Source organism: Channa argus, chromosome 13, assembly GCF_033026475.1.
Source record: "Channa argus isolate prfri chromosome 13, Channa argus male v1.0, whole genome shotgun sequence".
Lineage (NCBI taxonomy): Eukaryota > Metazoa > Chordata > Actinopteri > Anabantiformes > Channidae > Channa > Channa argus.
Window position 1 is genome coordinate 20,773,574 of NC_090209.1, and position 16,534 is coordinate 20,790,107.

General features: G+C 40.1%; 2 protein-coding genes across 5 annotated transcripts; one reads left to right on the top strand and one right to left on the bottom strand.

The window, feature by feature from the left end:
• Positions 1-627: 627 nt before the first annotated feature.
• On the bottom strand, positions 628-10,784 carry ampd1 (adenosine monophosphate deaminase 1 (isoform M)). Of its 2 annotated transcripts, none has more exons than XM_067528237.1 (15): positions 10,661-10,784; positions 7,820-7,985; positions 7,298-7,451; positions 5,888-6,053; positions 5,585-5,804; positions 5,271-5,400; positions 4,748-4,942; positions 4,298-4,429; positions 3,874-4,037; positions 3,551-3,677; positions 3,262-3,425; positions 2,906-3,026; positions 1,717-1,890; positions 1,228-1,338; positions 628-1,044 (listed from the first exon to the last, which is right to left on the bottom strand). In XM_067528237.1, exons 1-15 carry the CDS (start codon positions 10,680-10,682, stop codon positions 889-891), a joined length of 2,202 nt encoding a protein of 733 aa, XP_067384338.1. In that variant the 5' UTR covers positions 10,683-10,784; the 3' UTR covers positions 628-888. The 2 variants fall into 2 exon arrangements, with proteins under 2 accessions (XP_067384338.1, XP_067384339.1); XM_067528238.1 differs by lacking the exon at positions 10,661-10,784 and adding an exon at positions 8,635-8,650.
• A 3,009-nt stretch (positions 10,785-13,793) lies between these two features.
• On the top strand, positions 13,794-16,515 carry rassf11 (Ras association domain family member 11). 3 transcript variants are annotated; one of them, XM_067528401.1, is made up of 3 exons: positions 13,794-14,155; positions 14,322-14,548; positions 14,644-16,515. In XM_067528401.1, exon 3 carries the CDS (start codon positions 14,692-14,694, stop codon positions 15,949-15,951), a length of 1,260 nt encoding a protein of 419 aa, XP_067384502.1. In that variant the 5' UTR covers positions 13,794-14,155; positions 14,322-14,548; positions 14,644-14,691; the 3' UTR covers positions 15,952-16,515. The 3 variants fall into 3 exon arrangements, with proteins under 3 accessions (XP_067384502.1, XP_067384500.1, XP_067384501.1); XM_067528399.1 differs by having other exon boundaries at positions 13,798-14,155; positions 14,639-16,515; XM_067528400.1 differs by having other exon boundaries at positions 13,798-14,548; positions 14,639-16,515.
• The last annotated feature ends 19 nt before the right edge of the window (positions 16,516-16,534 follow it).

Sequence of the window (16,534 nt, forward strand, 5' to 3'; positions counted from 1 at the left end):
ATTTGCATCCAAGTTTAGATGTTTAATAATGTAGGGTGTGCTTTAGACAAATGGCAGACATCATAGAGCTTTTGCCTGATAGTATAAGTGACAGATTACGCAGCAAATATTTTTGTCCTTTTACCTTATCCCGTGACTTCAGGGTCGCCACAGCGGATAATTTGTCGCATGTGGATTTGGGACAGTTTTTAAGCCAGATAACCTTCCTGAATCAACCCTGCCTAATTTCTACTGGGCTCGGGGGACCAGCACTGCACAGCTGGGGATGGGCTGTTGGGGGTTTGGTGTCTTGCTCAAGGACACTCCGACATATGGTTGAGAAGAGCGGGACACGAACCTCCAAGCCTGTGGTCGGTAGCCAGCCACTCTACCAAATCAGCCACTGCCCCTCCAGGCAGCAATTTAGGATAATAATTTAAGTAAGTTATTCATGAGTGATGCATTGATTCTCTTTATACATCTTAACAGCCACATCCTGTATTGTCTTGTGCATCTGTACAAGATAATACAACAAGCCTTACAAAAATTTAAGGTCTAAAGTAGTGCTGGTAAGTCACAAAAGCAAAACTACTGTAAATTACATGACACAAAAAACAAAGTTTTAAATTAATTTGATAATTAGGCAACTTGTTATTTCATATTTTATTTTCATTCTTATACATGATGTTTTCCCACATCTAATACACACACTGTAATGTACAAGATTTGACAAAATGTGCATATACAGTGTAAACAATCAAAAAAGAGAAGAGACTATCAGAGTATAAGAAGGTCAGTTGTTTTCAACATTTACTTGTTTAAGAGACACTGTGAAAAATAAATGTAGAAACATTTCTTCATCACATTAGAGACGGGTTTTGAATGAGTGTACAGTGGATTTCAGTGTGTTTAGTCAATCTTTAGGCCTTCCTTGATCAGATTGAGCTCATAGCACAGGGTTTCAAAGCGATATGCCATACGGATTTGGGCCACGTTGGTCTTTCGGATGTCGTTGCCCTCTGGACCATCCTTCAGGTAGTCCTGTCCCAGGAAATGGGCTTTCTCCTGAAGCACAGAAAAAAACACCAACCAGTGTTAGAAAGAAAGAAACTATGTGCCCATCACAGAAGTACTATCACAATTACTGCACTAAAGATGTTGCCAATAAAAAAATGTGAGGAGCTATATATTACGTATGTTTAGAAGAAATTAACGAAAGCATGTCCACATTCGAAGCAGTCCAGTTACCTCATGAGACAGGCCGCTCTGCAGCACACTGTTCTTGGAGATCTCACACATGTCACAGGTGCTGAGCTTGAAGACCTGGGCTGCGATAGCGTACTCCTCCATCAGGGGTTCCTGTAAACATAACGGCCAAGATTCACACTCCTTCTTCGTGTTACAGATGCCTCAGAGAGGACCAATAGACACTATCTACAAGCTGTGGTTCATATGTTGTATCAGGTGTGTATGAAATTCACACCTCTGAATTGCATCCAATAGCTAATTTTGCACCCATCTAGACCTTCACATCTGACATGATGTAAGATGTTCATGTAATGCATGCTCTATTTTATTTTATTTTTAGTGTCCTGTATAGTTGATGACTTTACCTTTGGAATATAAACACAAAAGACGAAAGCTAGACCATACATATACTGTATATCCTGCATGTAATACAGTTCCCATTATCCACAGCACGGTAACATTGTTTAAATGATCTTCAAAGGCCCAAACCTTAGTATAGTGGAACTGCATGGGGTCGTCAGTGGACAGAGAAATCACCAGGCCTTTTTTGTGGAACTCCAGCAGGGGGTTTTTGGCGTACTCCAGGAACAGGCTGTTGTTGCTGAGAGGGGACATGGCGATGGGGATCTGGGCCAGGAAATACAGGTACTGCAGGACAGGACTCTGGAGGTGAAGCAGTGCCAGATATAATCAGGTTCACTGAATTTATTGTGGTTTTTATTTTTGACAATAAGGCAGACATGTTACTTAGAGAGCAACAGATAATCTGATCAAATCTGGGATTACACTTAAAAATCCAGTCTCGCTGCAGCACAGGAGTACAAAATTGTCCTTAGCAAACCCTTACAAAAGTTAATTAAGGTTTAAAAAAGATTATTACACAGATTATTACCCTGTGAATGTTGAGGTATAGTAGGTTTTTTGTCATTACAACAAATGTTAAAAATTTGCCTAAGGATTATGGACACAACTCATCGCAAATGAAAGAAAACAAGCTGATGTTAAACAGAAGAAAAGAGCATACAGAGTCAATACAATGATCGCATACAAAGAACATATTTGGCAGTGGAGACATGAACATTTAGGAGTCACGTGATGAACACTTCTGGATTAGACTCATCCTTTCATCTTATCTGCTTCAAGTTCAACAGTATTTTGTTTTTTTGTTTGTTAGTGATTCAATCAGATACATTTTTAGTGGAGCACATGTACTTTTGTACGTAAAATCAGTTTTTGAGCATGTTTATTATATCAACTTGAGTAAAATGTTTGAAGTTGGACCTTAGGGAGGTTTGAGTGCTTGTGTGAGTCCTCTGGTTATTTGCTTTGTCGTTCACCTGTTGTGATTTGTTATGCTTTACCAGGTGTTTTTTTTCCCATTTAGTAAATAAAAAGTGAAAAAAATCCTATTAATGCCTTTTGGGAAAAAAGTATGTAGAATAGCTCTGTAGTTTGCGATGGATTCTGTGAGAAGCTATAGTCTTCTTGCATTAAATATAACTTCAAATCCAGTCAATGTAACAATGCATGCACTGTGCTTTAGGAAGACAGGAACCAGATGATTCCTAAAATACCCGTCAGACGGCCACAACCGGTGCTTGTACATGTACTGCTAAATTAGAGTTAATTTAGTGTTAATTTACAATAAGTAAGACTGTGCATGCTCGGGAGACCTCACCTTTTTTAAGTTCAGGCCGTGAGAAATGTTGTCAGCAGTCATGAAGGCGGCCAGCAGATGTGTGATGGCTCCGGCCTCACCACAGTGAGGCCTGAACAGGAATGTGTTCATTCCTCTTTGTCTGGAGAGCAAAAGATAAACAAAGATTATATTTCACCAATTAGACGTATCCTTAAAGGAAGCTATTGTTCTGCTCTTCAAATAGTTTACACTCATTGTGAGTATTTATAGAGGAGAAGACTTGAGGGTATGAACACAAAATGGCAGGAACCTCTCAGGAATAAACATATATTAAATATATTTATATTCCTGCACTATATGCAGCAAATAATTCCAATAGAAACAACACCACTCACCTGCGGAGCTGATTGAGCATAGCGATGTTGGCATACATGTAGTAGATGTAGTAGGTGTAGGAGGGGTTCTTGACAATGTCCCACTCTTCTGGCTTGGGGCTCTTAGTGGAGAACATGTGACCACTGTGCTTGGACTCGTCATCCACACTGTCAAAACCTGTCACCTACACACCAGGAGGAAAATGGTGAAGAGGATACTGAGCTCTCAGGCGATTCGACTGGACAAGTGAGGTTAATTCCAATGCTCTGGTACAACTCTGTAAACATTTTGTCACCGTTTCTGACTCACATGGTTGAGGAAGATGCTGAGCTCTGGGTTGGACTGTGGGTTAATAGTGGCCTGGAATATGGGGAGAAAAATGTTCTCCAACATCTTGCCAAAGTGTGGCACAAAGTTTCTGCCTCTGAAGATGTCGCTGAGATGGAAGAGGGACAAAATGCCTTTGTTTAAATCTGAATTGTACACAGCTGCTTGAGCCTCACTGCCAAAAAATCGACTTTTTGTGGAGTATTTTTTTAATATAAAGTGGAAGCTATAACACAACAGGACATACTGTAAACTACATTTTCCCATGTGTTTCAGCATTGGGTTGCATGGTACAAAGAACTTACTAGATTCTGGGAACTTGAATCAACCATTTGAGGTTTGGTGAGAAAACTCTGTGCTTGACGAACCAGCTAGAGAGTTTGCTCCACTCGTTGGCATTGCAGCCGTAGATGGAGAGACGAGGCTCCGCATACTGATACTTGGCATCCTCGAGGTCACTGGCTACTTCCTGGTTTCCACAATAAACAAATCAGGCTAAAATTACGTGAAGTCTGGTACACAATAGGTTATCTTTGCAACCAATCAGTAGTTCTCAGATGCAAGCAAAGAACAAAACAAAGAAAAGGAAAAGTGTGCCACATGCGTATCTATGAGCTGTAGAAAGTTAAAGTTAAATCTTCCACTGGCACACCCAAAGTCATTCCAACATCAAAACCTGTTACTATAAGTTTTATAAGGGGTTTCTAGCTACAATATTTTAAAATTAACCTTGATGATCGTGGCAAAGTACTCTCCATTGATGTGGTTCTCTGTTTTCAGGTACAAGTCACGCAGCTCGCTGGCTCCCACAGGGTTGTACTTGGCGTTGAACTTATCAAAACGCTGGAAGGTTTGTCTACCCTTCAGAGAAACATCAAAAATACAAGGAAAGATACTCAGAACGAAGAAACATGACTGAGGGAATAGATAATGGGCGGTTTCGTTTTGCTAGCTGTATTTCAATCCTTAACAGTAAAAAGAAAATGTATGGGCTGATGATTTTACACACTGGTAACATGAAATACTTCCTGATGTGGTAAATGGTATGTATGTATAGATGATGTTATTCATGTTGTCTAGCAGTATGTACTCAATTCTATAATAGAGAATCCTACTTTGGAGTTTGCAACAAAGTCAGATAATGCATGTAGTTCATGACTGTTCCATGAAGTAACGCACAGCGTGCACATCCAGTGAGTCCACAGTCAGGTCATAAGGGTGCAGATTCAGAGACTCAAATAGCTCCTTCATGGTGACCTCACGGCCTTTAAGGCTGTGCACAATGCGGTCACGGTCCACACGATAAGACTTCTTGATGAAGCGAAGCAGGTGCTTCTGGTTCATGCAGGCGGCTGCGTGGATGTGAGTGTCCACCTGGAACAGCAAGGAGATGATTGTGAGCAGATTACTAAGGTTCTGGGCTTATGGGATGTAGTAACTCTGCTTGGTCACAAGAGAGCGCTGAACACACACACACACACACACACACACACACACACACACACAGCAAATCGTAGCAGAGAGGAACTCCACAACAAATAAAAATTAAAAAATGCACTACAATATCTTTATGTAATAAATTTAAAATCATTTAATAATCTAAACCTTTTCAAATGTTTACAATTATTGTTCTGAATTTTTCTTTATGTCGTCAGAATTAAAAATACAGTGGAAACCATTGTAAAAAGCTGTTCATAGCTACCTTCCTACAGTTGTAGAAGTCCCTGTGGGGGTTCATTTTCAGCTCTTTCATCTCCTCCATTTCATTCAGCATCTCGTGCACGTTGAATTTTGACATAAGGAACTTCAGACGTCGATGAGTGTAAGTCTTACTGCAACACAGAGAAAAAAGCATTTTCCAGGCAGTGCTTCTAAAAAAATTGACACCACACTGACAATTGCACACCACAATTGCACCACACACACTGAGCACACACAACAGAGTCTTGTAAAAGAAGTTAAATGCCTGACAAAATTCAAAACAGATACATGAATACTTAAAAATAAAAATCTCACGTTGGGCCCTGTGCGATGAGAGCAATGAGAAAGTTCATGTCATCGATGAAGGTGGCATAGTCGGAATGGGGGAGGTCTTTGGGCTGATGTTTGTCAGCAGCCGCAGCATCATTGTACACGTAGATCACGCCATCCTTCATACGAGCAACGTAGCCCAGATTCTCTGGCAGCTTCTTGAAATCGAATGGGTCTTCTTCTCCCTTTGGAGGAGGTGTGAAGACTGACAATAGATGTGACATAACATAAGGTCAAGATACAGCTTGTGTCCTTTATTTACCCCAGGCTCATCCACCTACTTCTCACCTGGCTGCACCTGATCCTCAGCCTTGAAGGTCTGTCCCTCGACCTCACGCAGGTACTGAGAAGTCGTCCGTGGGAAACGTTGGTAGGCCAGCCTCATGTACTTTTCCCTGATATTCAGGGCACGGTACAGACCTTTACAGGACACCTCAAAATCATCCACAGTCACCTGAACATCAAATGAGAGATCTAAGATCTTATAGTTGACTGTAACGATATCTTTGCAGAATCGCTGTAGTGTTACTGAAAATATGTAGTTTCTATGTCATTTTTATAACACTACGACAACAAAAGTACAGCTCATTGTACAGCTAAACAAAAGCACCATAGTCACATGAAGCCTTCAATCTCACAAGCAAGATGTGGTGAAAATAGGAGAACATGCTAAAAACATGCAGCAAAAAGTGAACAGCCTTCGTATTGTTCGTATTGTACATATTTCTTGTTTTGATCATTTGTTTGTGTGGTTATAAATAAACTGAAAATTCAATGACTCAACTCCTGTCCTGCAATACCGGTTTCTCTCTTTGCATATGTTAAACATTTGCCATGAAACCTAAACCCCTGTCTGCTCACACATGAGCACCAGTTCTGTAAGTGGGAGGAAGTTCACTGTCCCACAGACACGTCAGTGAAATCTGAAGTCACTATCTGCTGCATCCGTGTAAACTTAACCCAGGTCTGTTTAGGAGCATTTTGTAATGTGTTGTAGGTGTAAAATGCGCTGGAATTTATAACTATTGATATTTAAAAAATTAAATATTCATGTTTGATTAAAGTTAAAGGAATAGGATGAGATTTAAAGAATTTTTTTTTGCTATCTTTCCATTTAGGATCTTTGTTTTCAGTCGCATACTATAAGGTTAGTGGCTGCTGTTTGTTTTCCCAAGCTTTCACTGAACAGAGAGAGAGAGCAGTATCAATGGCTCAACACTGGACCAGAAAGTGTGATTTTCTAAAAGTCAAATCAGATCTAATTTAATAGTAGCAATCACTGAAATAATCAAATTAAATTTCTAAAGAAAAACTTAACATATTTGCATAGCCTATCCATTGAGGCCTTCACAGTTTAAGGAAAACGTGAAGGATGAACACTGAGCCTCTGTGAACTCAAAGCATAACTTTGGTAGTTGGATTAAATTATTATCCACAATCACCATACAGATACTAAAACTAACAATGAATCTCCTTAAATTCTAAGAAATATGTCATCCGGTGGAGCAAGTTTGCACGCATTTGGCAAAAATGTTCTACAGTTTAGTGCTTTCACCGCCAGTGAATCATGTATATGAAGCTGCATTCAAATTTGTTATTATGAAGCGACATAATGACATTTAAATCAGCATTTTAGGTCTAAAAAAGCTAGCCATATAAAGACTTTTAAAGGAATGCCATTGAAAGGTCCAAAAATACCCCAGAGGCATAATCTCCAAGGATGGCCACTCTCTGAAAGTCAGGCACTTCCAGGTAGGTGGGGGCGTCCACTTCCACTGATACTACAGGGGCAGCAGCTGACTTAGCAACAGCCACGGGCATGGTAACGGTGCGGCAGCGCTGGTGCCTCTTGCTGTGAAAAAAGGAGAGATGAGGTGCAGCGTTTGGCTTCGTTCACTGTTGACATGTCTAAAGCGTTTGAAGGGGGAAAGTGACGTCATACTTTAACGCCAGCGTGTCACAGCTGTGACTCTGATCCGTGTTGTCCTGGTGATCGCCACTATCTCTCCTCACCTCTCCCCGCTGCTCTGCCTAATTAGTCTCACCTTGCTTCACCTGTTGCCTAGTTCTTGTTGTTACTTTGTATATGCCTTTTTCTTGATTGTGAGCCGCCGTTAGTTCTCCTCCTTTACGCCTGACGCCTTCTTCCCCGAGTGTGTGTTAAATCGTCTGTGTAAAATAAAACCCTAAAGTATCCCAAGTCCTAATCGTCCTGCTCACCGTTTCTCAGCATCATCCTCAGTGTGCAGATGGTGGGCCATCTCGTGGTGGAGGATGGGACAGTCTTCAGCCACATCAAACACGGAGATCTCATCGCGGACGTTCTCATCTTTGGTCTCAGATGCGAAGACTTCCTCCGCGAAGGCGCGCATCTTGTCATCGGTCTCTGTCAGGCATGGCAGAGGTGTATTAAGTTAATGACAATCATGACTTGTGCTTCTATTACTCATAGTGACTATGAAGCAAATGCAAGCAGAATTATTTATTTTATTGAGCACGTTTGAGGAAAACTTATGATGGTGAACGAATGCAAAGCACTTTACCTACCCGATGTGTACGGAGGCCAACTCATGCGTTGTACACATAACCAAAGAGTGACTCAGCCAATACAAGTCTGCAACTCCAGCTGAGACATACAGTTGACTTGACCCAAATGGATACAAGCCTATCTTAATGAATGTATAACTCCAGACTTTTCCTGTCATCTTATGTTCATTACAACCTAAAAATCTAGTTATTAGTGGGTCTATAGAATTTATACAGAATTTATTGTATAGGCTGACAATAAACTGACAGGAAGACATGGTCAAGATCCAAAAAAACTGGAGTTATGAACTAAGCTATGATCAACAGTACAGAAAGAGCATAACAAGCATACACAATGGCAACACACAGCTTCAGACTTCTCTATAATCTAATTACTACAGTCCATGCATTTACTAGAAAATATTTCTAGTCTAAGACACAAAATTCCATTCTGGCACAGATCGTGACTAAAGTGGTTTTGGTTTTCATGTCTCACCCTCCATACTTACTCTGGGGACCTGATTATGTCCACCATGAGAACAGCATCGCCCATAATAAAACCGAAAAAAGAAACTGTTAGAAAAGCATGGATTAGTTGAAAGTGTTATGACTGAAGATGACAAACCTTCAACAGTAATTTACAGCATAAGTGACACTTTAAATACCAATGTTAAGATATAAACATTATTTTACTAACAGAGACCTACCTGCCTTGTACATACATATTTATAATATACAAAATACATGCAATTGCCAACACTGAGGATATGAGCAAGGGAATAAAAAAAAAAATGGACCAGTGCAAACACTTGCAAAATAGTTAAATGGGATTAAGGAATCTACATGTACACATATTTGATGTACACAACTGCTGAACAACAATGCATTTTCTGAGACGATGTTCTAATATCAGAACTCCATGCATGTGAAAATGCATTGAATGTGTCACTTTGGCGTTCAGGGTTAAGCAGCCTGGGCCTATCCGTTTTTCACTCAAACAAGTCTGAGAATGACGTCTTGTGTGCCGACGAGCATCCCCATTGTGGACATTTACTAATGTAAATGTTCAATGTCAAGTAAGCATTAGTGATGCTTCTGTGTGTTTCCAAACCATCTCATACAGAAACATCATCAAACAAAGAACTGATATTGAATGTGAACAATAAATTAATAAATGGTGTTCATTTAATTTGATTCAGTTTTATATAGAAGAGATTCATTCATTTATCAAGATCCATAGTACAAGGTTGCATTCAAATGCACTTTTTAAGAATGAATAATTGGTGATGTGATTCTCTCACATCCAAGTAATAAGACATGCTTTTGAAATGCTTCACATCTTCTCCAAACTCCTCAGTTTCCCAGCTTTATACTCACTTCCACCCTCTGCTGAGTTAGCAAAAAGTCCCAGTTATGGTGGGACCGTCCAGGTTGAGAGAGACAAAACAAGGGTGGTTATGTCTTAGAGTTTAAATCCTGTTCATTTGATTTCATACCTTTGTAAATATGAGCAAAACCTGCCTGGATAAATACATTTAGAGGTAAGCATGACACACATGGCTAAGGACACCCTCTGGCAGCTAACTGCACCCATTCACAGCAAGACACTGGCATGAAATCTGAAATCCAAAATGTCTGAAAGAGTGTCCACCAATAGCTGCTAAATTATTATGAGTTGACCTATTAACTGTGAAATGGAGCTCTTCAGAAAGCAGCTGGTCAGATCGTTGCGTTTCTATTTTTTACCCGTTGAAAAGCTCTTGATATCACGATATGACTTGCCAGACACCCCACGCCTGGTGGAGGTAAGCTATAATTAGCCACCGTTACAACAGTGCTTAGAATAGTACCATAGCAAAATACAGATTCAAACCAATTGGGCCAGTTGAGCAATAGTTGCAGCATGACCTGGACTCATATTACACCTGACTCAGGGGAACATGCTGAGAAATATCTTTCACTAAACACAATCTCTTGTCTACAGTCAAATATCTTTATTGCATGAGTTTGTATCATTACAGCTGAGCTCAAGATTTAGATGGTAGAATCTGCTAATTTGGTTGAAGCACAAATCACAGTAAAGTTAAAGGTAAAACAGTACTTTCATTTGAAAACATCAAATTCTGGACATATACCTTGTGATAGCTATTGTTAGTATCTATATGTACTTAATAATGGAATTATATGCATTTCAATCCCAAAGAGTCATTTCAGGGTTATCCATTGGAGGCGACGGCACTGGTGAACCGAAGGAATTTATCCCCCGAATGGTCAAATGGTTGCTGCTACATTTTGCAAACTCACTTCCATTCTATACACACATCCCACTGAGCAGACTTAAAGACACCATTTTAACACATTAGTGTTGGCAAATACATTCCATGAAAAAGCATCAAAACAAAATGAAATGAATACTGTGAAGGCTTTTCTCATTTGAACTTTATAATAGTGTCAATGTTATACAATAATCCAAATCCCCCTTTCTATGGGTGAGGATGCACATTCACGCCCATACTCCACTCTGACCATACTCACCTGGCACTAAGGGTTTAGGCATGGTGACGCTCTTGGAGTGAAATGCTGCCTGGACTGGTAAAGGGTGGTCAGCCACTGGACCACTGTAGTAGGGAAGTGTGGAGCCCTGTGCTGGGTCTGTGCAATATTAAGCTCGCTCAGCCTCACATGTAACCAGAATCTGCGGGGCATACGCGGGACATGCCTAGACGTAACAGGGAACTCATGTATGTGTCCAAATCTATTTTAAGTTGCATATGTGCAGCCAGGACTCCCTGACTGGCAAACTGTTTAGACAAAGAGACAAGTGTGTGAGTGAGTGAGGGGACATGTATTATATAACACCCTATAGATGGTACAGCTTATATACAGATGGTAGACAAGTGTTTACATTAGTGTTCATCCATTAATCTTGACTAGATACATGTCACTTCTATCAAACCTTAATGTAAATGTAGTGAAAAATAGTAAGATTTCAGAAAAAACAAATCTGAAATGAACAATTGTTAATTTCTGCAACACTTATTTTGTTTTTGAAAGCCATTCATAGCACAAGTAGAGTAAATTCACTTATACAGTGAACTTGACTGATTTGAAAACATGAAAACTTGCACCTGACATACCCATGGTGGGGTTAACGACCTACCAGGTCCAGTCACAGGGGCTCTAGGTCAGGGGGCACATGGGCAAAGGCATCTGAATTTACTGTCCGAATTTCCTGTTTAAAAGAGCTCAGTAGAAAATAACCACAAAGAGACACACAAGAACAACACAAAAGATGCAAAATGAACCCAAAATGATCAAGTAATAAGGGTGAATGTTAGTGAAGGCCAACAAACCAACCCAATAGGCCAAGAAAGAGTCTAAAAGGACAACTTCTGGCTGAGTTTAAAAGTCCGCCCTCTTGTTGGCACTCTCTAATCTTTGTCTGCAGCCAGGTGCCTCTCTGCAAAATGGGTTCAGAATGACCAGCAAAGACTCAAAAGATCAGAAAAATACACGTCAACCGACTAAAAACACACAAAATGACCAAAAATTGACACAAAAGAGATGTAAAATTACTCCAAACAGACTCATAACAACAAGGGTCTGATGACAACACTAGAAAAAAATGTGGAAATGGCCGTTTTTTTCCCCCTTACAAATTCATCAAGCTGATAGTCCACTTAAAAGCAGGCACGTCTATGTTGTGGTGGCCATTGGTCCTATATCAGTGCAGGCCTAAGGCATAAGTGGTTCATTGAGATCATAGTTAAGATAGTGCATCTTCTGGGAACTGTCTGCATCCAGTTTCATGAGGATTCATCCAGTTGTTGATGGGATCGGAACCAAAGAGGTCGACCATCTGACCACCATGAACAACAGCCTTTTTTCCCACCTTGATGTTAGGTGACAACAATCCTTATCTTTTTGCCGGGAATCTGCACCCGTGTAACACATTTGTGCCTCTGCCTTCATCCTGTGTCGTCATGCAGTGCAAGGACACTTAACAAGCCATCTATTTTTAGGGAATGTGATCTTAAATGTCAAGCTTCCTCCCGGGGGGACGACTAGTTAAGGAGAGCAGCTTAGAAATGACCAGTTTATAACTTTTTAAACTACTAAATAGAAACTGGGGAAACATTTTGAAGTGACAAGCCCTTTGTAAATAATACATTCATGAACTTTTCTGCTTAAGCAAAAGTATAATGACACACAAGAGTTAAACACCTAATTATTAACCACCTAAAAAGGATTAAATTGTTTTGCCTTTTGTGCTGTTTGGATAAAAAAATGCTCAAAAAGAAACATTTGGACTTTGCCAAACTGCCACATTGATGTGAACTTATTTGTTGTGTATGGCAACAAATGAACAACACCAGGGCCAAAATGGTGGAATTTATTGCTTATGGTCCAGAGTGACCTGGCTGTTCCTCACTAGGTGTGTGGTTTATATGGGCACGAAGGAACAGAGAGTCCAAGTTTCCCCATCTCACATTACTCTTATCATCATTACTCAGACTGTCAGATGCTACCAAATTACAACAGGTGCTCCAGTACTCCAGACTGGGAGTTGTGTGAGTAGTGTTTGGCCATAGAGACATTTCCCGTGGTTTTCAATTTTCTAATCAACCATCACAAGACGACGTATTACAGAAACCGGAAACCTTCAGAGGTGTGAACACCAGAATGAAACAAACCTAAAATAATAATTTCCATCAATATATTTCTAATAATTAATGGTCAAGTTCAGATTTCGCCCTATAACATTGTTTTGTGTGAAGTTCATTGGTGACGGTGGGAGGAAATCTTAGACTTCAACTGGTCCAAAGACCACGCTGAGATTTCTGATATAAACTCACAGCAGAAAATGTTGAAGTTCACTGCATTGTGTTTTTGCACTTATTTTATCAGGGTGTTTGATGCAATATAATCTAATGATTACAGAGTCCTTTGCAAAGGGTTTAGTTGGCCAGATTGCTAAAATAATGCCATGAACATTTAAAATGTATGCTAATATCATACAATACACAATCAAGAGGTTTTTGAACATTTAACTGAGAAGTTGGGTACTGTGTGCATAACACAGTGGTTACACAGACTACTAGTCCAGTATGTTTTCCTGTTGTGTTTGGACTGGAATCACTCTTCCTGTTGGAAAGATAAAGAGGAACACCCAGGTCTAAAAAAAGCTTAATCACATTATCCTCACTGGTGTCTGCACATATACAGGACTTGTTGTAAGGTATGCGTTACTTAAACTGCTTGGATGCTACTCCAGGTAACAAACAAAATATCCAACAGATTTAAGTTTTATTTCTATCATTTCTCAGTATGTTGTATCGTAAACAATTTCACATTTTAAGTAAAGACACAAATGAACAGTTTACTTTGTTATCAATAAAACACAATGTCCTAAGCAAATATAACTGATGTTGCTGTAACGACATCAGCAAGTTGGTTGTCTGATTCTTTGCTGAATCATTTCCACTGTACTGGTGTCAAGGCCATCTGTCCAACTTTCTCATATTACATTAGCTGAAAATTGGTTCACACTCCTTCATACTATGTTACAGAGTTTAGCATTTTCATGTAATTACCACTTGTGGCCACCGTTCAACAACAACTGAATAATGATCGTAATAGAAAAAGCTACATACACTGATTTTATTGATAGAGAAGACCAGGTCCTTGCTTATGAACTTCACAAAAAAAAAAAAAAGAACAAGCTGAGCCAATGAGCTCTGGGCTTAAACAGCACCCTGAAAAGCATCAAAGCAACAAAAAAATCAGCCATTCATAGATTTTTATTTATTTTTTTACCTTTTTGTTGTTCAATTTCACAGATTTAAATATACTAAATGTTTTGCTGTTTTCCTTCCCAGGGAAAATGAAACTATACAAGATGGGCAGGATCATAAACTATCCTCCAGTGGTAGATGCTGTCAGGAATTTTAATTGGTCTAATTTGCTCTACTCTTCCTACCAACCAGAAAAGACGAGTCCCAACATCTGTACTACAGGCAGGACAAAAAGGTAGGTTCAAATAACATTTTTTGGAAAGGAAATATATTTTTTTTTAGAAGAAGTTCTCCTTAAATGCTTGTTTCCAATTTTTGTTAAGTTTTTATTAACTGAAACACTTACTATACACACGTATTTACTGCCCTCAAAACCTGACTAACGCATGATCGTCTGACAGATTACAGCGAATGATAATGGGAGTCATTTAGCCGTCTCCACCACTTCCCCATGCAGACACAGGAGCAGCCCCCACACAGCACAAGTTGAACTGCTTTCTAAAAAGACTTCACAGACTAAATACAATGGAAGTGAAGGTGTTTGTGGATGGTTTCCCACGCGTTGTCTGTGGAGTTACAGAGGAAACAACATGCCAAGAACTGGTCATAGCACTGGCTCAGGCTCTGGGTGTGTATAACTTTGACTCTATATGGTAATACAATTTGTGTTTTGATGCAATTCACAAGCTGATAACCTCACTGTTACCCTTTTCCTTAGGTCAGTCTGGACGTTACACACTACGGGAAAAATTTAAAGACTTTCAGCGGTGCATGATGCCCACTGAATGCATTCTGGAGACTCTTGAGAGGTACGGTGAGCAGGCAAGAGAGGTCCAGCTCACCTTGATCCACAATGGACCTATTGTCTGTGATGAAATAAGCAGAACCAAAGTGGGCAGGGTCCAGCCGTGCCCAGCACTGAGAAGAACAGATGCAGGCGCTAGAATGTGGAGAGGCAGCAGCTTGATACGTTTGCAGCGCCAAAGCTTGCCACCTTTGTCCTGTGTGAGACAAGAAGCTGAAAAACAAAAAGAGGAACTAAAAAGATCAAAAAGAAAGTCTCTGACCCTCCTGGAGGAGGCATGGGAATGGCTGGAGAGTCTGAGGAAAGGCAAGGTCTATAGTATTGCCTGTGATAAGGAAAGCAGTAAGAGGACTGATAAAAGGAACCGTACCTCTCTGGAGATTTCTGTGAGAGATGACAAAGATAACTCAGGGCGAAGCAGTAAAATCAAAGTGAGAGGAAAAGAGAAAAGTTTCAAACCAGATTTGGACCATCAAACATCATGTTGCATGGGAAATCAGACAAGGGGTAAAGAAAGAAAAAACTATACAAATAGTCAAAAAGCAAAATCTGATGACTTTCTCAGCTCAAACTGTGCTAAAGATGAGGAAAACAGTCTAAGAGAAACGATAACATGTCAGATCGGTCGTTTAAAGGACTTACGGGTCCAGATAGCACTCATAGACAGACAGATTTTTGAGCTTGAGGAAGAACAGAGAGCTGAAAAAGCTGAACAGGAAGCACAGCACAGAATGGCTGAAGAGGAGATAGAGCAAATCAAATTTTGGGAAAATGAATTAAAGGCGGAGGAACTTTATGAGAAGGATTTGCAATGTCAGTTCCTTGATATGAAGGCAAAGGCAGAGGAGTGCAAGGCCAAATTAAAGGACTACAAACAGAAAATCCATGGGCTTGATTTCATTGGTGGTCAACACAAGAATTCAAAGCTGGCTTTAAACACTGGTGCAAATGCTGCCCCTGAGGATTCAACCGCTTCAGCTAAAGAGCTAAAGCAGCAACAATCTGACTTAGATGGCGATTCCAATAACAGGAAGTTCCTGCCCAAAGACACACGACCTTATGCTCTAGATCCTCCCAACCAGATGAAGGAGCGGCGACCCACAGGACCCACTGAGCTGAGGGAGTGGTGGACACGCTGGTCTGAAGCCCAAAGCTCTCAATCTCAGACTAAAAAAGTCATTCACCGCTCTGAACTTACTATATATCTGGGCAGTACTAAGGCTTAAAAAGTAAAATACTTAAATCAGTCACACAGTCTGACCAAATATAATTGACAAAAGCTTGAAGGCACCCCAGCTGGGCTAATTTCATATTAAAAAGGTACCTGGGTCAACCTCTATTGTTTGAAACCCCACAGAAATTACTGTGGTGCAGTGATGCTCCAGGTTTCCAACTTCTATAGCTACTGTACAATATACCCTGAATAAGGAAATCTAATGGACTACACTTGCTTCATATACATTTGATATTGCACTGGGAGTGTGCTTTGACACACACCAGTAGAAAATGTATTTAAGCTCAACAGTTTCTTGGGTCTGAAGGAATGTGCTGTTTGTGAGGAAGCAGGCATTAGGGTAACTGCAAATAACTAGATGGCAGAGGTGGACAAAGGCAGAATTTAAAGGAAAAAAAAAAAACGGGACATGACTGGACTTCACCTTCTGAATGTGTACAGTCTGATCTGCTGATATTTTGAGACATTTTTCTGTTAGTATCAACTTTGCATTTGTACCTTTTTGTTAAAGCAGTGGCTCATGTAGAACTGCAAATATATTTTGTTTCAACATTGCATTTAAGCTATAATTGTCT

Bases quoted from the DNA above. Each gene is read 5' to 3' on its own strand.
- rassf11 (XM_067528400.1), top strand. From the start codon at position 14,446: ATGGAAGTGAAGGTGTTTGTGGATGGTTTCCCACGCGTTGTCTGTGGA. The intron at 14,549-14,638 runs GTGTGTATAACT...CCTTTTCCTTAG, and splicing joins AGCACTGGCTCAGGCTCTGG to GTCAGTCTGGACGTTACACA.
- ampd1 (XM_067528237.1), bottom strand. From the start codon at position 10,682: ATGCCTAAACCCTTAGTGCCAG. The intron at 5,401-5,584 runs GTGAGATTTTTA...TCTGTGTTGCAG, and splicing joins CTCATCGCACAGGGCCCAAC to TAAGACTTACACTCATCGAC. The intron at 4,038-4,297 runs GTTAATTTTAAA...TGTGGAAACCAG, and splicing joins ACTTTGCCACGATCATCAAG to GAAGTAGCCAGTGACCTCGA.